This window comes from Pteropus medius, unplaced genomic scaffold, assembly GCF_902729225.1.
Source record: "Pteropus medius unplaced genomic scaffold, Ma_sr-lr_union100, whole genome shotgun sequence".
Lineage (NCBI taxonomy): Eukaryota > Metazoa > Chordata > Mammalia > Chiroptera > Pteropodidae > Pteropus > Pteropus medius.
The window spans coordinates 2787076-2814217 of record NW_024341894.1 but is presented as its reverse complement, the minus strand read 5'-3'; the positions used below and the strand labels follow the sequence as shown (position 1 = coordinate 2814217).

The 27142-nt window shown below is 46.1% G+C and overlaps 1 protein-coding gene across 1 annotated transcript in view; it reads right to left on the bottom strand.

Annotated features, from left to right (window-relative positions):
• GABBR2 (gamma-aminobutyric acid type B receptor subunit 2) overlaps positions 1-26466 on the bottom strand; it is a 331972-nt gene extending 305506 nt beyond the window's left edge. Inside the window, exon 1 of the mRNA XM_039856048.1 lies at positions 25683-26466. Coding sequence (XP_039711982.1) covers positions 25683-26012 — 330 coding nt within the window. The 5' untranslated portion in view covers positions 26013-26466. The remainder of the gene's footprint in view (positions 1-25682) is intronic.
• Positions 26467-27142: the final 676 nt, after the last annotated feature.

Here is a 27142-nt window from a genome sequence, read left to right as displayed (position 1 = left end):
TAACAATGTAATTGAACAAAAGTGATACGTACAACTTCTGGACCATCTCTAGCTTTAGGATCAGCTACTTGCTTTGGACTTGTGTACTTTCTCTTCCCCCTGCCTTCTTCTGGTGGATTGGAATACAGATGTGGCAGTGACCTTGTTCAAACCACATCAATGAGGACAAATCCTATGACACAGTGGGACAACAAAAGTTGTCCCACTCATGTGGAGCAGAGATGCCCTACTAGCCTGGCTCAGCCAGATTATTGGTTGGTGGAGAAACATTTTTTAAATTTATTTGAGCCACTGTATTTTGAGGTCTCTTCTATTACAGCAGCTTTCTAATAACCCAAACGCTCTGCCTAAAGGAAGTCTCAATTTATCTGGACAAACAAACAACTAAAATAGGTCATTATACCATTACAAGGTGATGCTATGATACAGAAGTAGGCAAGGTACCCAGGAGAACAGAAGGTCCCTCTAATGCAAAGGTAAGAATTCCAGACTGGGACCCAGGACCTCAATGTTAAGCCCTCAGTCCTCCTACTTGTGTTACCTTACAGGTCTATAAAACAATAGGGGAAGCATAAAGGGAAACAATTGTCTCACATGGCCAAGAGGACTATTGCACTACTCGAAGCCCAACTGCACTACTATCGCCTTAGTCCTGCCATCTGTGGTGGTTATTTTCAGCTCAAGAAAATAGGTCTGAGCCGCTTGTATGCCTCCAGACCCAGGCTCCCAGGGAGGTGTCTATCAAATGGTACACTGGCCCACCCTGGGACAGATGAAGGCTTGATCCAGACAAGAATATGGTGAAAAATGAAGAGTCCTACTTTTTGGATTTTCCCATATTAATAATCTGAGGGCATCTGAGACAGGTTTACAACATCTTAGAGGTCTTCAAGCATTGTTGCCAATTTTTTGGAATTCTTGTCTGGTTTTTGTGATAGTTGTCGGCTACTTTTTATTTTTACATCTGTCATTTTCAGCCAATTATGCCTGCTCTGCCAAAAAAATTTGAGAAATGAACACAAAATGCCTAAAGACAAAGTTTGGAAAACGGCCCTAAAACACAAGTCAAATCACATCATCACTCTGCTCAAAATCCTCAAATGTCCCATGGCTATAAGGCCTTATGGGAACCAGCCCTTACCCCTCACCAGCTTGACCCTGTAGCACTCCATCACTCTGCTTCAGCCCCAAGGGCTTCCTAGCTGGTCTCAAATTCTCTAAGCAAGCTGCCTCAGCTCCTACCCCTAGCTGCTCTTCCACGGCCTAGACATCACATCATGGCTCTCTTTCTCCCTCTATTCAATGTTTGCTCAAATGCTACCTCAGAGAAGCCTTCTCTAGACACCAGAGCTCACTCAGCCTCTAAATCATTATCACTAATCCCTTTACTCTGCTTTATTTTTCTTTTCTAGTACCATGACACTTGACATGGTTTATGACCAGCTAAGATGTAATGTTTATTTATGCATTGTTCACTGTCTCCCTCACTAACATATAAGCTCTCTATGAAGGATCTGTTTTGTTCACTAACATACCCCCACTGCCTACAACAATACCTAGCTCACGATAGATGGTTAACATTTGTTGAATAAATAGTGTATCGAAATTACCACCACATGAAAATCCAGTATTAGGAACTATTTATTTTTGGCCAACTCATCATTTTGGACCTAATTTTCACTTGATCTTAAGAGTTTTCAACCAAATTGTTTTAGAACAACTTGGTTTCAGCCAAATCGACTGATACTGCCCTGGGGGTACTTCCAATTGCTGTCCAACTCGTCACCGGGCACCCTAATCACTTATTTCTAATCACTTAGAAAACAGGTCTAATTCACCAGACGAAATTCGCCCCATCTCAACAGTGCCTTTAGTGCGAGGAGCTTTGCTGGAAAGCCTTCCTGCCACCCCAGCAGCTTGCGTAATCAGGAGATTGGTATAATACCAGAGCTTGGGAAGGCTGCAATTTGTACTTGACAAGCACTTTATGGCCCACAATTTAAATGTCTATGGCATTGTAATTCAGTTCTTCCTTGAGGCAAACAGGATACTAACCTCATCTGGAAAACTGGATGAAATGCCTCCTCATATTCAGGGCCTTCCAATTAGTGCACGTGGGGAGGTGAGGCTCCCCTGCCAGCCCACCTTCAAATTTTCAGAAATCTTGAGCATCTTCCTAAAATGCATGCCAGTGACTGAATATGCATTCATTCGCTGGCTCCAACACTAGTGTTGACTGAGCACCTACTGAAGGGAACACAAGGATTTCCTTTTTCTCCACAGGGTCTCAATTTGGCTGGGGATGAATGACTGTAGATGACCTTGAGGACAGTCCCCACTCTCAAGGTATTTACAGTGGAGCTACAGATATGAAGTTGTCCATGGCCTGCTGAAATCACTCTGAGATGCAAACAGTTCATACAGTAGACGCTGAAAAAGCACTTAATAAAATTCAGCATTCATTTCTGATCTAAAATAATAAAACCAAACCCTCTTAGTAAATGAGAGAGAAGGTACCTCAAGGACACTACAAAATCTGACACAGAAAACAGGCAGCATGCCCAGCAATAGCAAAACAGCAGTCTGTCCATCAACCAACAATGCCTACGCTCATGACTTCTACCCAGTTCTGTTCTCATAGCTGACAATTCAATCTGTGGACAAAGCATCAAGGTAAAAATATTGAAAAGGAAGTGGTACAAGTATTACTCGCAAATAATATGATGGTCTACCTGGAAACCCATGGGAAACTATTAGGACCAACGAGAGTATTCAATTAGGCATCTGGTTATGAAAGTATTCACAAATCAAAGTTTTATACATACTAGCAATAATTAGAAAATACAGTAATGAAAGGGAACTACTATAAAGTAAAAGGATATCATTCACAATAGTGACAAAGATATAAAACACTGAGTAGTGAAATTGGTAATATTTACATGACAAAGTCTACAGTGTTCGGAGCTGCTCAAGAAATATTTGTTAAATGAATGAATAACTACCAATTTTCCAGAGGGATATAAAAGAGGTTAAGAATGAAAGGAAAGATGTACCCCATTCCTGAATGTGAAGATCGATACTGCAAAAATTTTATTCTCCCCAAATCAATCTCTAAGTTCACTGAGTTCCAACCAAAATATCTACTTCATTATTATTTTTAGAACTCACCAAAATAATTCTAAATTTCTAGCATAAGGATAAACAAGCAAGGAGAGTTAAGAAAATCTTTGAAAAGAGAAGTATTGATATGGAGAGGACTTGCCTTTTCAGATATTAAAGTATAATATAAAGATAAAGTGATTTAAATTAGTGGGGCACTGACCAAGACTAAGGGACAGAACAGAAAATTCGGAAACAGCAACTATTTGCAGAGTCATTTCCAGTAAATGGAGAAATAAGTTATTCAACAAATGATATTGGGACAGTGGATTAACCATTTGGGAAAAAAATAGATATATACATATAGATATCATTATATATATGTATATGTGTATATATATATCATTAGATATGATATATATATATATTAGAGGTTCACGTCATAAAAAAATAAGTCCAAAATGTACTAAAGAGTTAAATATTAAAAGAGTAAACCATCAGTGTAACCAAAAGAAAATCTAAGTGTGTTATTTATAAAGCCATGGAGTATTTGCAGGGCATTATAAGCATGACACCGAAAGCAGAAACCATGAGGTATAAATCTAGCTATGTGAAATTTAAAAAAACCCTATGTTAAAAAAAAAAATAACACAATATTAAAAGGGAAAAGAGAAAACTAGAAAAAAATATGTGCCACATACATGAAGGGGGAAAATTTTTAATATATAAAAAGCAGTTTCACAAATCTGTAGGAAAGAGCTACAAATTTTAATAAAATTAGGCAACAGATATGACAAGTCAATTAACTAAAACAGAGGTCTCGTTAAATACTGACATATATTCAACCATTTTGCTAAACAAAGAAGTGCAAAATAAAAGTTTATCAACCACCCAACTGGCAGAATTTGTTTTTGTTTTTAATTCTTAATAACTCCCAGTTATATACTCCAGGAAACACACCCCCCCATCTCCCCTACTCCTCCCACGCCCACCCCCACCCCTGCCCCATCCATTGCTGCCTAAGGATTCCAGTGTGGGGCCTGCAGGAGGCTGAGTGGGCTTGATCCCCTGTATGTCCTAGCTTTGAGGTCTTGGGCGAGTTACTAAAACTCTCTAAGCATCAGATGTTTCATCTCAAAAGAAGGATAATAATAGTTCCTCTCTATGTTATGAAAGCTAAACGAGATGATGCACATTAAAGCACCTGACTCTGGTCCAAAGAAGGCTCTCCAGAAATGGCAGACAGAGCTGAGTACTAAAATACTAAAATTTTGCATGCCCTTTGGCTCAGCCAATTCTAGAGTCTAAAGAACTAACCGTGGAGAAGCACAAACATTTTGTTTCAAGGCCGTATGCTGCAGCATTGCTTAGAATCACAAAACAACAACAAAACAACAAAAAACGAAACCCACATATTCAAAAACAGAAGATTATCTAAATTAACTATGGCCTAGTGGAATACTGGGAAGCCACTTAAAAATAGGGAGTAGAGGTTCTGAAATGGCCTGGAAAGCTCTTCTGATACAAAGTTAAAGAAAAAAGAACAAATACCAAGCAGCAGATAATCTGAATTTTGTTTTTTTAAAAGTGTGATGATACATGCCACAATATCAACAGTAATTATGTTATGCAGTAGGGTTAAGAGTGATTTTAATTTTCTTCTTGTTTTTTGCATTTTCCAATTTTTCTACAATAAACATAGATTACTTCCATAACAAGATAAAAACATGACAAGTTATCTTTTTTTTCTTTTAATGCAAACTCCAAATATAAAAATTTGTCGTTAGGATGGTTTTTCAAAAGATGCAAATGATCCTGTAAGTATGCATTTCCCTTCCCAGCTGGGAAAAGTGCAACAGTGGAGATGGACTCCATTGGCGTGATATTGACTAAAGTCCCCAAACAGAAATCGCTCATGGTACTCAGTGATATCTATTGATCCTCAGTACATTTGTCCTCATTCTAGAAAAATACGCTTGTGAATCCAAAATAATAGACCTATCCTAAAAGATCAAAACCAAATATATTTTGTAATACTCTACAATAACATTTTCTAAAAACACAGGATGGAAACATTGTCTATGGTAGCAATAAGCTTCACCCCTGTCCCAAGCTGCTCTCCTTACAGATCCGTATTTTGTCCACGCAATGACCTTTGCCTGAATTCCCTGCCCTAAGTATGAAATTCTGTGCTTTCCTCAAGGTCAGCTGCTGCATCTTCACAACCCCCCACCTCTCAAACTGCCTCACCCAATGCAGAATGCAGTCTTCTGCAGATGGCCCTTCCACTCCAGGCTCCCCCATTTGGTCTCACCTGTGTGTTCACCAGTGGCCACACGGTTGCCTGCCTCACAATGCCTGGATTTTACCCAAAACTAGCTTGATGGCACCATCCCAGACCCCTGGCACCAACTACACACATGTTCTAGACAGACACTGACTTGTCAGCTCCAAAAGGACAAGGACCATGTTTGGTACTGCCCACAAGCACCCACTGCAGTGCCTGGCACACAGAGGTCTTAATAAGCATCCGTAGAAGGAAGAGAAGGGATAAGGGTAACCTAAGACAAAGCCAAAGTCACCAATAGGAGCTTTTCTCTAGTCTGTGGACACTTTTGATGGTCTCCCTGGCATTGCCTTTCCCAGCACATGCCCTGAAAGAGTCTCCATTCTCAGAGATCCAGGGACTCCAGCCTACCCAAGTGGCCTGAATTTATATCAACAAATGTACTGAGCAGCAGATCCAGGTTGCTCCCTCCCTCCAGAGATTGTAAAGAGTCAAGGTCAACTAGAGCCTCAGTCTCTTTTCATACCTACTCCCTTTAAGCCTCATCAACTTTGTCCTGTCCTTAAGCAGCCAGTTTTCTGAACCCAAGTGCCAGACGATACAGTGAATTCTGAAAAAGAAATCTTGGAATCCTGAAGCAATGAGGTGAATGTAACAAGAGAAAATTTGTTTTCTGGCTCTGTCATCTAAAATATTTGCTACTCCTCCAAACTTCGTGTCATCAGCAAAATTCGACCAGTATGACTTCTATGACCTTATTCAAATCACTGATTAAAGAAAGAATACATACATTCTTTTAAAGATATATATAATTTAAGGCCCAGGCAAACAACAGAGTTCTGTGGATAATCTCCACAGACAAATTACAGATTAACATCTTTTGGGTTTGCGATTCAAACAACTAATGCACCTAAATGGACCATCTTCTCTACCTGATTGAAAAGTTACAAGAGATTTTGTCAAATACCTTCATGGAGTTCACATTTACCAAGTTCCCGGCTGCCTTGACCTAGCCGGTCTAGTCACTCTCAACAGAATAATCGAGGTCAGTCCAGCAGGTCATGTTCTTAGATAAATCAGAGTGACCCCCAGAGATCACCACTTCCTTTGCTAATTGTTCAGGCCACTCTCTGAGCACCCACTCTGGAATCACAGCTAGTGAAGCTTCCTGCCAACCTACCCGTAACACTCGTGTAGCCCTCTGTGGAGGGGTGCCACGGGGAAGAGTCCTGGAAGCCAGGGTGAGCCTGGCAACAAGAGGAGGACACGCTGGCTCTAGAAGAGGGTGGGGGGTGCAGAGCATTATAGGGATGAGAAGGAAGAGCCCAGTCTGGGCCAGATATTGATAATTGCTCTCATTCTCTCAGAAAGATGAAAGATAAAAGGCAGGGCAAAATCTTCTGGAGGAGGTCACTATTGTAATGAGGACCCGGATTCTAATTCTGGCTCTCCTGCAATCTCATTGTGCAGCTTAGCAAGTCAGAGCTCCCTTCTTCTCTGGGTGTCTTAAACCATTTGGTCTGCCACAGATTGGGTATCTTATAAACAACAGAAGTTTCTCACAGTTCTGGAGGCTGGGAAGTCTCAGATCAAGACACCAGCAGATTCAGTGTCTAGTGAGGGGCTGTCTGCTTCCTGGTTCATAGACTGCCATCTTTTGCTATAACTTCACATGGTGGAAGAGACAAGTAAGCTCTCTGGGATCCCTTTTATAAGGGCACTACTCCTAGTCATAAAGGCAGAGCCTCCAAAGGCCCTAATCACCCCAAATATGCCCCACCTCCAAATACCAACACATTGGGAGTCAAGATATAACATATGAACATTATGGGGGACACAAACATTCAGTCTATAACACAGGACCTCAGCTTTCTCATCCATAAAATGGAGATGATGATAAATTTGTCTGTGGCAAGGGAGGCGACTAGACTACTTAAATCTTTTGAGGTCCCTTTAGAAGCCAGGCACAATGACAATGGTGTTTAATGGTTAGAGATGCGGGTCCTAGAATCAGACTGCCTGAGTTTAAATAAGTCGATTACTAGCCACGTAACTTTAGACAGGTTATTGAACCTCTTCTTGCTTCAGTTTTCTCATCTGAAAAATGAGGACAATAAAAATGCTTATCTAGTAGGGGCTTGATGAGAAGTAGATGATTTACTACCATAAAGTGCTTAGAACAGAGGTTTAGACCATGGGATGTGTTCACTCCGAAGATGCTGGTGGTGGTGATGGTGGGACATGCTATGGTTTAACTAGTCAAGTTCATGTGTGCTCTCAGGGCACTTAGGCTATAAAGCAGGATACCCACATCCCAGGTTTCTAGAGGACCTTTTACAGCTCTAAACAGGAAGAGCTTATCTCCGGAAGCAAACTGCAGAGGGGTCAGTATTATCTTCTTAAATAGTCTCTATTTCAGATGTCTCCTAGCCTGGATTTTCTCCTAGCCAGAGGAGTCAGAATGGTAGGGGTTGGTGGCTCTGTTGTGTTCTTCCTAGCACTATTGTGTCAATTGCGATTATTTACACCATACAAAGATCTGAAAGCTTTTAAACTGGTTTCTTATATACATCCAAACCACATAAGAAAATCTTTGCAGGATATATTTATTTGTTTGTTCTGGTGGGCCTTAAATCACATCTGATATTCTGACTTCTAATTCATATAGTATAAAAGAATCCAACTGCCCATTCTCTCCCCTGAAATGTAAATTCTGACTTAAAAATACGGATAGCTCGATCTTTACATCCACTGCCCTATTTCTTCCTAAAACCTAAATGAGACCTACTTTAGTCCCCATTATTTTCACAACGCTGTTTTGTTTGTTTGTTTTTCTGCAGCTTTCACAATTTCCTTCTTCCTGCATTCAGACAACTGCCAGTTGGGCTCTCTCAAAGAAATACTTCACAATCTCAGATATTCCTATCTTGACTTTTCTCAAGGGCTTTCCAGCACCGTTATCTGATTTAAGCATAAAATCACCCTGGGAGAGGGGTTGGAGCAGGTGCCCCTCCCCACTTTACAGATAAAGAAGCCGAGGCTCAGAGAACCCTGTTCCTATATAAAGATCCCAGGGTGGAGCCTTCTAAGATGCACACCTGTATTCTGAACACATCCTTTTGCTTCCTTTCAGCTCCCCCTAAGCCATGTTAACTCTCTTTCTCTAAACACCCAGAATGGATCCATTTCAGTAAAAATCCAACGGAGTCTTTATACATCAACTTTATCGGTGGGTATGAGAAAAATCACTGTATTGCTCTGTTCAGAATCTCCTCCATCCCAATGGGTTTTAGGAATGGCCTAACACTCTCAGTGAAGAAGTGAGCCATGGCAGGCTGGAATAGGGCTGGAACCTGGCAGGTCTCGACAGGAAAGCCATTCAGCAGGGCAGCAAGAACTCGATCCTCTCAAAATTGTCTGCTCAATCACTGGAATCCAAAACAACAGCGGCCCCCAGGAGCTTTTCTGTCTTTAGGGATAGAGGGGATGCCTAATCCTTGCCAGATATCCCGACACATGCAGAGACAAGTCTATCAGGGCCAGTACAGTCTGTGGCTCATCCCATGTACAAAAAGAGAAACCTCTGCAGCCAGACTGGCCACCCATCAGCCTGACAGACAGGCTTGGGGTCGTCAGCATCAGTCTTCTGCCTCAGACCACATGGCCAGGCCTGTCAACTTGGCTTTTGGCTGCCGAGATTCTATGATAGTTATTCCAGCACTATCGCTGCTACTATCTGCTTCCCTTTATCAAGAAAGCCATTAAGAGAAACGTAAAGCTGATTGCATCTATTACGTCCACCTACAGACCCAACTTAGAGTAAGCTTTAAATCACTCCTGGGCCCTCTTCAGACCCTGAGTCATTTTTCGATTGTTAAAATTAGAATGGTCTCATGGCAGACTCACTCCTGAATCTAAGAGGTGTCACACAAGGCGAGGTCCTACTCCTGTTAAATGTTCTCAGGCATCTGTGGTGTGCATAGCCCCAGCTGGGTTTTTTTGGGATAAGTCCTCATATCCTTGCTTTCTGGCCAACCCCCAGGGAGGTGCCCACATCCCAACTGTGCAGATGGAAAAACAGGCTCCGTGGGATAGCGCCTTGCCCAAAGCCACATCCCAGGAAATGACAATGCCAAGATTTAATTCCAAGTCTTCTCCTTATGCCTGAGTCTTTATGGTGTCCCTAGAGATGACCTTGTCCTGTTCACCAAGTGAACTGGGGATACATCCTCCAACTTGAGCAGACAGGAAGCCTCTTCACTAACGGCAAGTCCTAGAAACCAGGACCTTACAGGAGGCACTTGGTGAGCAGTGATTGACTTAAAAATATGTTTTCCGACACTGCAGACCCAAAGATGGTTGTTTTTCCAGATCTTTCAGCTCTCTCTCCACAATATGCCTTGCAGTCGGTCACTTGTGTGGCTGCCACATCTGAATGGCCAAGCATTATCCCCTCAAAGTCTCACCTCCCAACCTTTGCCAGAGCAGCTCCTCCTTCCCACAGGATCCTCCTACAACTTCCACCTTTGTCCTTCAAGGCCAGCTAGAAGGTCACCTGCTCTGTGAAGCGCCCCCAGGTTGCATCCAGGGAGAAGTCAGTGCCTCCCCTCCATGCTCCTTTACTGTGTCCCTCCACAAAGTGTATTCAAATCATCCTCATACCATTTATTTTATTTGACAAAGACTTTTATGATATTATGTATCAGGCAGTGGATGAAGTCTTTAGCAAATTTTAACTGATTTAACTTTTATAACTATCCTATAAAGTAGGTACCATGATTATCACCATTGTACAGATGAGAACACTGAGTTTGCCCAAAATTAACACCGCTGATAAGTCATAGCCAGGCAGTCCTGCTCCAGAGTCAGTGCTCGCTCTTAAGCATTCTGCTAAGCGTCATTTGCTTGTGTGTGAGTTGCCCACACTGTTCTGTGAAACCCCTAAGGGCAGGAGTCATGTCTGAGTTATGTTCCAATGCCCACAGCCTGGCATGAGGCAGGTGCTCTGTTCTTGTTCCTGAATGGAACTCAATGTCCAGCATAAGGTCACCTCACCCATGTGGCCAGCTGGAGGGGAGGGTCCTACAGTATGGATACTGGTCCAAATTGCCAGCCACTCCGAGCTACTGCTTCCCTCCTGCAGACAGCTACTTCTGGCAGTCCTTCTTGAGATGCTGAGGAAGATGACATAGGAAGCACTTTATCATCCACGAAACTGATAGCATCTATATATACGCCTCACCATCTATAACCATTTCAACCTCTCTAGGGTTTGATCAAAGGGCCTTCGGGAACAGCCGTGATGGATAACTGTGCTGACTTCTGGCTGGATCCCTGTGAACCCAGTCAAGAGTATAGGACCACAGACCCCATCTGGCTATATGACAGTATGACTGGCACTGTGCAGAGTGCAAACAATACTGGGTTTAGCATCTGGTGGACTTAGACTCATCTCTGCTTTCTGCCTCACCCTGGGCTCATTGCTTTGAGCCTCAGTTTCCCCACCTATAAATAAGGCTAACGGAAGAATTCCTCTCTTAACAAGTTGTTACTGGATGATGCATTTGGAAGAAGTAGTAAACTCTAGCTCTGCACAAAATCTGTAATTCTTGTTGTCAAATTATTGGGCTAGTATCTACTAAATAAGGTTATTGTCAGAACTAAATGAGAAACCTACTACACTTCACACTTTACTAGACTGGTGTACAAAGATGAAAGGAATAGGGCAGTTCAGCCATTCTCCCAGCCACACCTGGCCCCCAGGTGGTCTGTGCTGACTGGTTGGTGAGTCTTCCTCATCTCCACCTCTTGAGGTGCCCCTGAGCCCAACCTGTGAACCAGGCCCAGCTGCCGGCCTCAGTTCACTTCAGTTCCACCCGCTGCCATGGCAGCCACCAAGGCAACCAATTATGCCAGAGCCAAGATGGAAACTGAGGGTTACAGTTGTCAGCACTGAGCACCTTCAGTTTGCATTTTACACACAGCCACTGTGCCCAGGACTACTCCACCTCCGACCACGGTGTCGGGGAGAGGAGAGGATTCCAGCGTCAGCTCCCATCTCTAGATCAGCCTGCCCTCGACACCCCAAGCCCTGAGCCCCCATCCTAAGCAAAGTTCCCTAGCATTTCTTTTTGCCCTTTCTTGCAGTGGGTCCCACTCAGGGCTATGCCACCCCCCAAGACACATTCTAACAATTTCAAACCCTGTAGAGAGGAATCAGAATCTCATTCCTTTCCCCCTCAGAGGTCCCTGTGTTCTTTAGACAATGGGACCACTGATCCTCAGCAATCTTAAAGCTTCCTAACAGTAAGGAAGGAGCTTATAGAATATCATCTGAAAACAGAAAAGTAGACCAGAGCAGGCCTTCTTCCTGTTAAACCCACCTCCCTGAACTACAAGCACCAGCCTTTATAGATGTGCATTGAAAGAGTCAACCAAACACAGCAGAGGTCCTCATCTGTAAAAATCAGAACCCACAGCAATTTTCCGAAACAAGTTCTGCAATTTTCTGGCCCCACCACACCCCAGAACAGAAGCGCGTCATATCTTCACTAGGTACCCTGCTTCCTGGTCTGTGGCATCTGCTGAATACCCACTGGGCACCAGATCCAGATACTAATCTTATTCAGTCCTCAAGACAAGGCTGGTTGTTGCTATCAAACTTCCATGTTACACATCAGGGAAGGGAGGCCCCAAGAGAAGTGACCCACCTAAGGTCACCCAGGAAGGCTGAGTTGCACCTAGGCCTCTTTAGCTCAAAAGACCAAGCGTTTTCCACTACACCTTGCCTTCGTGGGTACACACGTGAAAGCAGCAAGCACAGTGCCTGCTGCATAGTGGAGGCTCAACAAGGACCATTCATCTTGTTTTCTCCACTGTGGAGCCACAAGGCTGAAATTAGGGCCTTCTAGGGCCATAGCCTGCAGAGGATCATGAGCAGCCAGGGCAAAGCCAGTAGGATGGTTTAAAATCTCAGCATCCACAGGAGCCCAGAGGGCATTCTTCTGAGGATGCAGTAGCTAAGGGACAACTGGAGTCCCTAAACCTCCAAAGCCAAACTCATCATCTCCACCCTGCCTGGCCCAGAATTCTGAGTTCTCATCTTGCACATCTGCTTGGGGGAGGGCCAAAGCTCTTTCTGGACAAAATATGTACTATTAGCTCTGCACATGGGCAACCCAGCCACCAACTCCTGGGCTGCCATGGGCTAGCCCCATCTGGGTACTTGATATTTTGAACTGGTGTGCCAGGGTTTGCCCCAGCCCCCAAACCTACCAACCCCCAGCCCCCAAACCTACCAACCCCCATGATTTGAGGGCTAAGGCCCCACTGCTGGCCTGGGGGACTCCCAAATCACTGCTCACAGCAGACAGCCCTCACTAACTCCCGTGCCCCCCAAGTTTCTGCTCTGGGACTCTTATTTGAGAGTTTGGCTGTGGATGGTTTTGGGTCTGACACCTGCCAAAGACGAGTGGCTGGCTTCCAAAGACATCTGACAGTTGAGAGGAAGACACGTTAACTATCTCTCATTCAAGATGCTTCTGTAAGACAGCCTGCTAGAGTCAAAAAACCTCAGCTCCCGGACGAACTGCTTTCGTAGTGCTATAATCTAATACGAGGCCCTCCTTTATTAAGAGAGTAAACGAATCACCCACATGAACAACATCTCTGTGTCTTTTTATAAAGATATTATTGGAAACATCCAAAGGCTTGAGAGAACAACCCTGAGAGAATTAATTATTCATTATGCTTAGTTTCAGGTGCATCTTATATCTGTAACTCTAAAATTTTTTAAGCCCTTTCACTTTAATCTACTTCTCTTCCCCGCCCCCACCAGTGATCTCCACGATAATTCCAAAGAGAAGCAGGGCTGGCATTATTATTATTCCCATTTTATGGATGTCAAAACTAAGATGTGGAGAAGTTAAATAACTAGTTCAAGGTCACCCACTAGTGAGTATCAGAGATGGGTCACCCATGTCAATGGTAGAGCTCTTCCCACTGAAACACCCTACCCTCTGAGTTAAAAGATGTGTCCCTGGAGCCTGAAGGGAAATGTGATAGGAACACCAGGACGTTACTTTCCTTCAAATCCAAGTACTCAGTTGGGGCAATCCATTCCTCACAGATGCCTGATAATGTTGTCTCCCTCTGTTCCATTTAGAGGCTCAGTTGTGATTTTATCCAAAATTGTTATATTTTACAACATGTTTAGCACTGCTCATGCAAAAAGCATTTGCTAAGCACTCACAATGTGCCAGGGGCCAAGCGAAGTGCTCGAACACAGGCATTCATTCACTCACGGATCTAACCGATCATCTGCAGGTTCTGTGCTGGGCACTGGGACACAGCAGGCACTAAACATACGACGTGCCTTCCTCATGGGACAGGCCAGCTTGCAGCCACATGAGGTGGTGGACAATAGCCAGTGAAACAGAGTTATAAGGACTTCACTGGGGGCAACAGCCTAACCCCAAGGCCCAGGGGAGGTTCACCACTGAGCTCTCAGTGCACCTCGGATCCTTCAGGAAATGGATGGGGCTTAGAAACAACCACTTAACCTAGAAAACCCAGATTGCTCACTTCTTCGTTGGCCTCAAACACACAGTCCCCCACTTAGATAAGATCCGGTGTTTATGTGACTACATAGCATTTTAAATTTTCACATACATTATAGTAAAATAGTAAAATTTAGTGGGTACCTACTCAATATGGCTTCCTATGCTCAATGCTTTACGTGAATATTCTATGTCAACTTTCAAAATAACCCTCTGAGAAAGTATCATCCCGATTTCACAGATGAGGACACTGAGGCTGGGGGTGGTGAGCAGTGCCAGCCAGCATGCACACACAGATGGTCCGATGACAAATGCGATGGCCTTTACACAGTGCCCAACTGTCTCCTCAATACCGAATAGGTATGGACAACCCAGAGCAAGCTATTATAAACATCCAGATCAGCCTCATGAATCTGTCAGCATTCATCCATTCAGTCATTCCACGAATATTTACTGAGCACTTACTATGTGCTAGAAACTGTGCTGGGCACCATGGTGAGCCAAGACAGACCTGTTCTTGCACTCAGAGTTCACAGTCCCCTGGGGGAACTGGGGAACACCAATACCGACCAAATAATCCAACAAATGTAAAATTGTGGTAAGCACCAGAAAGGAAAGGTTCGTGTTTCCTAGAGAAAACGTGATGGGATTTTTTTCCAATCAGGGAGGTTAGAGAAAGCACACTTGAGCTGGTACCTAAAGATGAAAAGAGGTGGTAAAAGCATTCCAGGCAGTGAGGACAGCTTGTGCAAAGGCCCTGTGCAGAGTGGAGCACACTTAACCGAGAAACTAAGAGGACCATGTGTATGGGCCCAGAGGATGAGGGGAAAGTACTTGGAATTGAAACTGGGGAGTAAGCAGGGCGGACTTTGCAGGACCTCCAAGGAGGAGTTTTGCTCCCATTCCCAGAACAATGGTGAATTCCTGCAGGGTATCAGGCAGGGAAGCCACCTAACCAGAGTGCTGGGTCAGCGTCCCTAACTGTCCTCTGCACCTGGGGAACAGCCCCTGCACCTGCTCCAGGCTGCACCTTCACTCTTCTTGGTTGGTTGTGATATCGAATAAGACATTTAAACTCTCTAAGCCTCAGTGTAAAATGTAGACAATAACTGTTCCCACTGCATCAGATCGTTGTGAGGATTAAATGAGTGATGACGCAAAGCACTTGACATAATGATGGATATACTAAGCACAGGATAAAGGTAAGTTGTTGTTATCATATTCTATTTCCTTCTTCTACACATTTGCAACTAAATGTTTCCATTACTTTTTCCTTTGTTTATGACAAGATTAGAAGTTCTCCAAGGGCTTCCCAATGTTTCTAGAACTCCCAGAGTCTAGCAAGGATCATGGAAGGGTCAGTCGGGCACCAGAGGATGCTTTGTGGAGTGAATGGTGAGCCAATTTTCCTTCTATCGAAGTCAAGGCACTCTGAGCTGGGCTGGGTGGGAGCACTGGCATGGCTCTGATCATATGTGCTGGAGTGCACTTCCAGTGTCCACCTGCCAGAATCCCTGAAACAATTCTGGGCATTCTCAGAAAGGCTTCAGTGAATGGGTAGTTCTAGAAACAAAGTGATTTGGATAATATAGTTATTATTATAAGGATGTCTGTTGCTTTCAAAATCACTTCCCTCTGAACAAAGTCAAGTGGATCATGAACGGAGCATGAAAATATCATTTTCTCTCTTCCACCTCCTGACCCTGAGCCATGAGAGCGGCAATAATCTATCACTCCACAAAGTCCTTCTTTGGCTAGATTTTATCAGAACTGTGACTGATGATGTCCTTGCCAAGTGGCAGGAGAAGGGGCCTGCTCCAGCCAGCAGCTGTGGAACGTGGGTGCTGATGAAGACAAATGAATCCATTTACTGGGTACTTTGGATCTAACACTAATTTTCTAGATGACAATGACACTTTATCCTTCCAGCCATGTAGACAGTTAAAAAAAAACTAGAAAAGTAGAAAATTGGCAAAAGAATGCTCCAAACAACTCCAAAAGGTGTCCAAACATTTATGCCCTTTACTCAAGAATTCTCAGACCCTCAAACTCCAGCTCATAACCAATTTCCTCTTTGTACAAGATTCTAATAAACTCGATTAGTAAATTTGGGGTCCAGATGAAAACCAAATCAGAGAGATGGTGACCTCCAGACCAAGCTTACCCGGTTCCTAAGTCAGTCGTGATCATGGAAGGATAAAGAGTAGAAGCTTCCAGCCCAGGAGCACAGAGCCTGGGATAAATCTTGCTGTTCAGGTGATCCCAGGGCCCCTCTTTATTCACTATACCCTGACCTGTCGCTAGACTGCCTGGCTCACCAAGGCTCATGACTTGATGTAAGTCCTACAATTTCTTCTAGGACCAGAGCCTAGTCTAGCTTCTGTTTGCTCTCCTGTTCCCTGGAGGTAGAAGTGGGATATTAGAACCTGATTCCTATGCCCACCAACTGCCGGTTTGAGTGTTTTCCAATAAACCAATCTCCTAAAAGTGTAATAGTTCTCAGATGCTGAAAACTCTTTCTTAGGTTTTGATGTGTATTGGAGGATGCTGTGTATGTCTGTCAGGGGAGAGGAGACTGACATCAGCTTTGCACATAATCTTCTATTGAAACATCCAACAAGGATCCTTTCCCCTTTGCACTTTACAACTACCTACCAGGCCCCTGGAAGCAGCAAAGAATGAATAAAGAACAAGCAGAAAGCTCACCTCACATGACTTGGCATACAAAGCACTTCCTCAGTTTGTTAAAACTAAGCCCATTAATCCTCTTAGAACCACGAGCTAGGTTCCAGGCTTTTAAATCTACCTGTTTGTTCAAAAAATATTTATTGAGCTCCTGCTCCGTGCCTGGCCCTGAGATAGTGCCTGGGGAGGGGTGGGAGGTACAAAGGAGCCAGACACATCCAGTGCCTGCCCTCTTGGCACTTAAAGAGGAGCAGAGATCCTCAATCCATGCTGCAGTTCACAGAGAGGAGCAAAGACTTCCCTGTGGTCTCAGCAACTAACCTAGCACCAGACCCAGACTGCCGAACCCATCTGGGGCTCACACTCCCATAGTTTCAGCCTGGCACACCTGCTCGTTCTTAGAAAGGTACAGAGAGAAATGCATCTTCCCAGTTTCATTGCACATCGTTACATAAGCAGAGAGAATAAGAATAAAATAAAGGAGCAGATGAATGCAGATGCTCATTGGGCAAACTATGACATTTAATTCTCTCACCTTCCTAGAACCAAAATAAATAACCAGAAAAGTAAGCAATAAGAAGTCATTTACATTTCATTCCCAAACAGCATGGGTAATGACCAAGTAGGTACCTCCGTAAGAGGGGTGCGCTCCCAGCATCTTCTGCTGCCCCCTTCCATGGCTGGGTCACACTAAGTGTAATGGTTTCTGTCTTGGCCACCTGTTTAAACAGTGAGCTCCTCAAAGATGGGGTCTGTGTGTCATCCAGATCTCCTTTGAAGAGAGAACCTATAGGGGGAGTGCAGTCAGCTAACAGCCTTCCACTGTAGCTTCAAGATCTGTCGCAGCATTTAATTAAGCTAAGAACACAATCTCCCCAGGCAGCCCACAGCCAGTGCTGGAATTGGGCAGGGATTCTAGAGCCTGGCTCTTTAGGTAAAATATGGGAACCCTCTAATAGGCAATTTTTGCTCCAGAGTACCCCACTGGGCTGGCCACAACTTTCTGAGATTCTTCCAACCTTTCCTCTTCCCCCTTTTCCTTTCAGGCATCAGAACGGTATTATGGTCTGAGGGTTTCCTTACCTCCTCTTTCATCTTTCACGGATATTATCCCCAAGAACTCTTGTGTTTATAAATCCACCTTGGCATATACTTCCTGAAAGACCCAGAATGACAAGTATCCATGGCATCAACCTACTCTACATAGCCCAGCCTCCTTTGAAGTTAGGTTGACCAGTGTTTATTTCTGGTCAGTGAAATAGGAGTAGAAATAATATGTGTCGCTTACAAGTAAGGATGATTAAAAATCTTGTGTGCCTTCCCTATGGGCTTTCCCATATTCCCATCTTCTTGAAGTACAATATGGAAGAGTCGCAACACAAAAACAGCCTGGATCCTAGTGTTCTCTGACACATACTGACTTTGGGTGAGCAGTACACAAATTTTACTATGTTAAGAAACAGAGATTTCAGGATATGTTTGTTAATGCAGCAAGTCTAGTACACCCTGATTAACAAAAGCCATGTATCCTATACATGATTTGTTTAGCACTGCTATTTGCACAGCTATCTTACACTTCCAAGCTTGCTCATTTCCCTGCTGAGATCTCAGATCTTTGAGTGAAGAAGCTGATGTTATTCCGTGCCTAGAGAAGGGTAGGCCAAACACGAAATGCCCTTTTCAAGGTAAAGTTAGCAAGCTGAAACTCTTAGCCCAATACCAAGTACTAAACAGGCCCTAGTGTGTTAGTTCCACCCCTACACACCACCCCCACGGGTGCCTGGCTAGGGCTGAGGAACTGGTCGGAGGCTGGCATAGCCAAAGGCATTGTCTTCATACTGGGGAAGCTCAGGGGTTGATGCTGGTAGGAATATGCAGAAGGCAGATACAGCTTGGCAGTCAAGTTAATCTAGATATAAGGGATCACCTAAGTCCTGTGGTGATGGGGGTGGGGAGCGTGAAGACCCTGGGGAAGTGGTCCAGATAAACCATTCATTTTATGGGATGCTAACTCAGAAAGTACATTCTAATTTATTCACATACCATTCAGTTCAGCAAATATTCCATGATGCCCACTGCATGTAAGACACTAGGGAATCAAACCGCCCCTGCCCTCACAGTGCTACAATCCAGTGGGGAGAAAGAGATGAATGTGGCCGTGATACACAGCAGAATGGAAGATGTGCTGGGAGATACATATTAATAAAGATCTCATGCTCCCACCCTCTCTCTCCAACACACCTCTCAGCAACCAGTGTTGGAAAACAAGATTACAGGTAGTACTGTTTTATGTTTACATCGTATTTTGAAGTTCTACATCCATTCTGTTTATTCCTTATTGCAGCCTTGTGAAGTCAGCATAATTATCCCCATATGGTAGAGGAATAACAACGATGATGACAATATAGCAGTGTATATTTACCAAGCACTCCCAGTATATCAGGCACTGATTTGATCATTTACCTGGATGACCTCATTTGCTCCCCACTCATCCTTTAAGGCAGTTAGTAGATTAGGCCCATTTTATCGATGAAGAGAGAGAGGCAAAGTGCCTCATCCAAGGTTACCAAGCAGGTAAGTGGTGCCCAATAGGGGTACAAGATGCTCATTCAACATGTGCTATGAGCTAGGGGAGCTGAAGGTTCTGGAGCTGGAGCTGGCCATTTTGTGCCCGGCCTCATCCCTACAAGGAAGTTCTCTCCTCATTCCCCTCCAGTGCAACTTATGGTAATGACTGGGTTGCCTGTCGGATGCCCCCTTCCCCCACGGTTCTCTCTCTGTTGCCCCTTCAGCCCTGTTAGGTCTCAGTGCTGCCCATTCTCCTCCACATGCCCTCACTGCTTCTCCATCTCTGTTCAAGCCTCAGCATCTATCCCTTCAACTACTATAATAGCTTCCTGGCTTCTCGGTCACCAGTCTCATCTACTATCCAGCTTCTACATTCCTGCTCGCCCTGATCATGTCACATGCATGTTCAAAAAAACCCCACAGCTCCTCACAGCTCCAGAATAAAGTCCAACCTTCTTGACATAGCATTCAAGGCCTTCCACACCTAACACCAGACTATCTTTCCCTCCAGAAACCCTGCACTCAGCTAAAAACATAAGTCGGTGCTCCCCCAAAACACTTCACACTTTGTTGCCTCCATCCTGTGATCTAGGGGATCTTTCCTGGGATCCAATCTCCATTTTCCTGAGCCCCCACCTCTCTAGGTCAACATTACATTCACCTTACAGGCCCATCTTTACTTCTCCTCCAGGAGGCTCCTCTTGACCTCAATATGATCTTCTCTGTATCTTAATGTCCCTGGCATCTATTATTTCATTCTTGAATTTGGCATTTCCCAAGTGCCTGCCTTTGTGGATATCTGCGATCAGACCCACCTGGTATCCACGCTCCTTGAACAACCTCAAATGTCCTTCGAGGAATCACCTCTTCTCCACTCTGTATTCATGTAGTTGGATGGGGCTGACCTCACCTCCCTCTCCCTATGTTATGGAACTGAAGAGGGTCCGCCCAGTTGACGTCCAACAGAGCCAAACATTGAATATCAAGTTTTGCAGTGGAGAAATTAAAGCAGTTTATTGGTAGGATGCCAAGCCCAAAGAATAGCAAACTAGCACTCAAAATCCAAACTCCTCAATTGTTCAAAGGTTTTCAAAGGCAGAGATTGAGAGTTAGGTGTTAGGGGTCATGGGGGAAGCTGATACATTCATTCTTATATAAGCTTTAGTGGTTTTCCTTAGTCTGAATTCAGTTCCGGATGTCATCTTTTCTGGTGACTTCGTCATTGTGGTCAGGTGATCTAACTGGGTTGAAGAATCAAGATTCTGCAAGGTATGTCATGACTGCTGTATATCAGTGACATTATCTTTACAGCAAAAGGCAGATACTAAATGTCTTATGACCATTGTTATTATTTAAGCTATCATTGTTTTGTGCTTAACTAGCTACATTTTTCTATTATCTCAAGAACAGTCTACTTTCAAACATTTTTCCTGGAACCTGCTTTATAGGCAGGCCTCTAGCACATGAGTAACATACTTTATAATATTTGACTATAAGTGACTAACATATTTTCTTAATCTTTGACTATAAGCTATGTGACAACCAAAGCCATTGAAACATTTCATTAAATCCTATGCTTACATCTCTAGACTATATGATCTAATGTTTACTGTTAACTGCCAGTTTCAGCTCCATGAAAGGCTGGCAGATGTCCCAGGCTCATCAGTGTCATGTGATTGGTTTGGAGATGGACAAATGACCCAGTTCAAGCCAATGAGAGCTGAGCTTGGGATTTTTGCTGAAACAGTTGGGAGAGAAACACTCTTTTTTACTGGAACTTCTAAACTGGGAATGTGTAAATTTGTAGCTGCTAAGGGTCATCTGTGCTACCTCTTAGGGAAAGCCTGCCTAAGCGTGAAGCCAAACACAGAGAAAATCCAAGCTAAGAGACAAGAGAGAGAGATTGTTTAAGATATCATTTAAGTCTCTGGATTCAGCCATGTCTGAGTACAGCCCCATATCAGGATTTTTCAGTCTTATGAACCAGTTAAAGTTGGGTTTCTGACACTTACAACATGAGTCCTAAGCAATACACCTACGAAGGGCCAGATCCCATGATGGGCGATGGGGTTACAAGATGTGATCCTGATTTTAAAATAGGTCATTTTCTCTTTTTATTTCTAAGAACAGCTGTATTGAGCTGTAATTCATGTACTATGACATTCATTCTTTTAAAGTATATGATTCTATGATTTTTATCATATTCATAGAATTGTGCAACCATCACCACAATCACTTTCTATCTTGTATTGAAAATGAGAAATATGTGCTTGCTCTGTTTTCTCCTATGGACCAGCTTCTCTCTTGAGCCCAAGACAGAGCTTTACTACTCTCTGCAACACCAGCAACTGCAGTAGGTACTCAATGAATGCGTGCTGAACTGCTCTCAGCCCTCCTTGAAAAGCCAGCCTCCATCTAACAGTAGTTTGGGTCCTTTCTAAAGCACAGTGAATGAGAGAAGAGATATTTGGCAAAACTACTCAAGAAAAGGAGGTGCTCACCAATTACTAAGTTTTCTCTGGGTTTTCTAAGCTGAATCTCTGCATTGGTGTAGATTTTCTGAAAGATACATACTTGGAATGTGCTCCTCTGGCTCCTAAACTTTTCCTAAGTTTATTACGGAATAATTTAAAATAGTCACAAGTGGGAAAACATAAATCCAACAAGAGGGGAACAATTGAATACTTATGGTGTACCCATAGAATAGAATAGGAAACAGCCACTAAAAATCATCTGTGCAAAGAGGATCTGAAGACATAGGGAAATACCTATAATATAATGTTGACTGAATGAAACAAAATATAAAAGAGTACATAGAATAAGATCTCAAATACATAAGTAGTGAACACTGGCAACTGGAAGGGAATAATGCTAATTATTAGATGTAATTATCTTTGTGTAGGTGAATTATAAGAAATTTGTATCTTTCTTCATGCTTCTCTATAATTTTCAATTTTTCTAAAGTGAACATTAATCAAATCAGAAAAGCCAACATTTTTAAAACCTCATTTCTTGGTTCTTACTTATTTTATTAATGTGGCTACCAAAGAATGAGAAATAACCACATGGAAAACATTTCTGAAGCTCCTGTAAAACTTTTTTTTAAAAAGACATTGTCCCTCAGTCTTTTAATCAAACACATAAGAAATGTAATCTACCATGTTTACCTTTTTACCTTGACTGCCAGGAAGCTCAGAGTTAAAATTTAATGCTCAAAAATGCAATAAGCATATTAGCCCAGGTTCTTGGTATAGTAACTTCCATTGTTCTGTGTGGTTTCTAATGCTTCCTTTTATATGTATTTTCACTTACCTTGCTTACATTTTTAAATACTCAACTCTTCCTTGGGAGACATAAAGAGGTATAGCTAAAGTGATCTGAGGTACACCAGAGAAAAGGTCCTGACTAGCAGGTGCTCTGCTGGGATGTTTCATTTGTACAAACACAAGGCATTAGTGGGACTTTGAATGTTCTGTCACTATTCTTGTTACAATAGAGGGTCAATCTGGATAAATGCATGCAGGAGACTCCTTTACTGACATAGCTGTCCCAATGATTAGTTTAACCCATTCCTTGCTAAATCTCCATCTCTCTGAAGGCTCTGTGGACAGAGGTCCATTTGGCTGCCCACAGTCTCCGGCCATTGACTGACAGCAAATGTCAGCAAAGGCAGCCAAAATTCATTTACCACATCTGTCTTGTGTTTAAGTCTACAGACAACAGGTGACACAGCCAGCAAGTGATTAGGATGCACACACAATCCACAAATACAGCCCATATGAATAAAACAGGCCCCAGACACTCTAATGCGGGCCCCAAACACCCTTTAGATGACTGCAGATTTTGCTGCAGTTACCCAGACTGATCCTTCCTTTACTTCGGCTCAGAGAGAAAGTACCTCTACCCTAAAGTCAGGCCACTTGAAAAAATTAGGTATTATATCACTGGGGCATTCTCCCAAACGTGATACCTTATGGCAGGAGATAACATAATGATTTGATCGTAAACCAGAATTCTTTTTTCGTGTTTGCGATAACTTCACTGACCCTTCAGGAAATTACAAAAGCAAGAAAAACAAATAAACAATCTTAATCTTTTAGTTGTGACCAATTTATCACAACCAATGTTTCAATGTCTTACGTGTGAATCCACACCAGAGGAAAATGAAGGGAAGGAGGTAGGGAATATTTATTTAGTGCTTACAGCATGCCAGATAGAGCACTGGCCTCTGAGTCTGCCAGCTCAAGGCATTTTCCATTCTGGCCTATTATCTCCCTTAAGCGTCACATCACCACCCTGCAGAGTACATATAATAGTCCCACTTTTTCAAATGTGGAAATCTAGGCTTACAGAGATTAAATATCTTGCTCAAGGTCATCCAGGGGGAAGTTAACCTGTTTCTAACTAGAACCCAGGTCCAACCCATCCCAAAGCCCATGTTCTGTGCCCCTTTACACAGCTAGAGACGCATCCCTGTTTGCATGAGGCTGATATTACCCTCTGCCCTCCTTCCCAATGTCTCCTACCTATTCCCACCAACTCAACAGTCTTCTGGCTGCCTCATCCTCTTGACTCTGGGCCTTCTCACTCAGAAAGTCATCAAGACACACTTGAAAAATAAAATGTAAAAGCTTCAGCCCACACCCTGAAACCAAGCACCCATTCCTTTGCTGCCACAAACGAGCTAATATGAAATCTCTTTCAGGGAAGCTTTCTGAAGGGATAAATTGATGATGAAAACATTATGCAGCTGACCTGATTTGGTGATGATGCAAGCAGGGCTGCCCTGTCTACAAATGTTTTTGTCTCCAAAGAACCGGTTCTCCCATGTCCCTTCCAAAAAAAAATATGTACGGAAGCAGTAGTGAAACAGTGCCCAGAATACATGCCTCGGTATAATTGCATGGCCCTCTCCATTTACGTGTGTCGGGCAAATACTCCAGAGAACTTGAAATGTTCTGGCAAAGATGGGGGCAATGGGAATGTCATTCAAAAATGATTCCACAGCCGGATTAGCTCTGCACAGCCCCCCAGCTTGCATCCTCCCGGGGCAGGGGAAGACTTTCGCTTGCAGCAGTCTGAGCTCACCGCCACCAAATGTCACCCGTTCCTTCACCTTTTATTTACAGCGCAGGCAGGCTGGTTCATTTCTGAAAAAGTGTGTGGGGGAGGGGGAGGGGGGATAAGATGCAATACAGATTTCTGCTCTTTCTCTGGGCGGGGGGTGGGGGAAGAGAAAGAAGGAAGCAGAGCACAGGCTGCACCATAAGCGCGGCAGTGTGACCCTCCTCTCCGACGGGGTCTGCACCTGGGCTCTCTAGCGCAAGCGCCGGGAGAGCCCCGGAAAGTCTGGGTCAAGCCCAGCGCCTCGGCGGGCTTGGCGCGGTGGAACTGGAGCCAACCGAGCGTACTGCACAGGAAATCACTGCCCCCTTCAGGCCGCGTCTCAGACTCTGCAGCCGGAGCGTAGGGGCTTCCTCTGTCTGGAAAAACTCGCGAACCCGACCTCGCTCTGCCGGCGATCTCTCCTCCAAGCCCCCTCTGCGCACTTCAGCCTCCGGGCTGCAGTGAAGGTCCACGCTGGGGCTTCAGCCGGAACCCAAGCCGAGGGCGTGAGGAGAGGGCTTGGGATAGGAAGCTCTTGGACCTTCAGCTCCCCTCAGAGAAGGAGGCTGGGAGGGCAAGCTCGCTGCTGCGCTCCAAGTCCGTGCTTCAAGTCTGCGCCCAGAGAAACTGCACCTGCAGCCGCCGAACCAACAGCAGCTGTGCGCCGGACACCCCCGCGAGTCCAGGGCGAGATCAGCTCAGGGAACTCTCTGAACAACTAACCCAGGAGTGGGGGTGGAGGGTCTCCCCATAAAACCGCTCTGGTCAAACGCAGCGTCAACCACATCTAGGCAGCAGCGCTGCAGAGCCGGCGGCCCCATACCTGCTCGCGCGGTGAGGACTCTGAGCTGCTGGCGCGCACCATGCGCCCTGCCCTGCTGCGCGCGCTGGCCTCTGGGGTCCCGCAGCCCTCCGGACCTCAGCGTGCGTTTTGGCTCTCCTGAGGGACCGCGAGCAGGCCCGTGGTTTCTCCAGCCCCAGGTGGCCCAGTTTGCAGTCAATATGCCTGTTCCTCCCACCCGGCACTCCACAGCTCCACCAGCGGGACCTGGGCAGGGGCAACCACTGCAGGCCTTTTGGGGGTCCAATTCCCACCTCTCCACTCTTTCTTTAGTTAAAAGAGACTCTAGTCAACACCGCATACACATACATACACACATACAATCCCAGAGGAAGGAAATCTTGCTAGCAGCTGTGCCAGCCAACCCCGGCGGGACCCGGGGGGTGAGCACTGAGCACCAGCCCGCGATGCTCTCGGCTGGCACGGACGGGTCAATCAGGGCTCTGCGCAAGGACCAAAGCTTGCCTCTGTCCGACAATGCCACCCCCCACTCCACTGCCCTCCACAGTCCCGACGGCGCGGGCGGCCGGACACTCACCTCTGTGTCGTAGAGCCGCAGGTCGAGGAAGTAGGGGCGCAGGAGCGACTCGTTGCGGATTTGCTCGATGGCCAATTCCACCGCGGGAAGCACGCCGCGCCCGATGCTGCCCTTGGCCACCTCCTTGGTGAGCGGCATGAGGCCCATGATGGAGAGCGGCGGGCTGCTGGGCGGCGGCCGGGGGGCACCCCGCGCCCAGCCCCAGGCCCCGGGCGCCAACAGCAGCAGGAGCGGCAGCAGCAGGAGCAGCAGCAGGCGCGCGGGCGGCGGTGGCGGCGGCGGCGGCGGCGGCGGCGGCCCGGGCTGCCCGGAGCTCCGCGGAGAAGCCATGCCGCGCCGCGGGCTGCGGGCGCCGGCTCACTCGGCCCGCATGGCCTGGCCCGGCCCGCCGCCCCGCGCCAAGCTCTCCCCGCGGCTCCCGCGCAATGGCGCCGGCCCGGGCCCTGGCTCTGGCTCGGGCTCCGGCTCGGCTCAGAACGGCCGCGGCGGCGGCGGCGGCAGCGGTGGCGCCCGTGACGGATCAATCACGCCGGGAAGGGGTGGGAGAGAGCGGAGTGCGGGAGGCGGGGAGCGAGCGAGGAAACGTGGAGAGGGGGGCCGGCGTCTCCGCGCGCGCCTCTCTCCGGCACTGCCTCCCCGAACCGGGCCGCCTCCGCCCGCCCCCGTGCGCGCTCTGAGCCGCTCTCCCGCCGGGAGTCGCTCGGCGGCAGCCCCTGGAGCCCGGCCGGGGGAGGGCGGGCGGCAGGAAACGCGGGAGGCGAAGGCGAGGCTGCACAGCCGCGGCTCGGGCCGCCTCCGGGGACGGGGACAGGCCGTGCGCGCCGGGGGAGGGGGAGGCGCTGGCGCTGCGGCGGCCGCGGGGAGGGCCGCCTTGCCAGCACACGCACACACGTGCCCCCGGCCCTCCGCCGCGCGGGCTGCTGCTGGCTGCAGACCACTGGGGACCTGAGCGCCCTCGGACAGCGGTCAGAGAATGAGGACTGGTCACGGCCGCTTCGCCGAGCGCTTCCTGCAGCACCTGCACTGTGGTTTGGGACTGTTCTCGGAGGTCTAGCTGGGAAGGTCTGGGCGGCGAGCTCGCCACAGAGTCGTCCTAGAAGCACCTGCAGCCTACGCTGTCCTGCTCTGCGCGGGTACCCAGGGGACTCCGACGCAGCCCGAAGGGGCGGTCAAAGATGCGGCCGGCGCTCGAACACCCCCTGGGTGCTCGAGTGTTCCGCCGGCCCTTAGGGCCTTGCATGAGGGCCCCCTCTTCCTCACTAGTCGGAGCAGCCGCCCTCTGCCAAACGCAGGCAAGACTGGAGTCCTCACCTAGCGTGTGCTACCGCCCCCTCCAGGCATTTGACCTCTCCGCGTCCCCACTCCCAATGGGCTCCGCCCTAAAATTCTCCCCGGGTGGGAGCACTGTCTTCAAGCCAGAGAGGGTCCGCGCTCCGCGCTCCACGCGGCTTAGCCCTCTC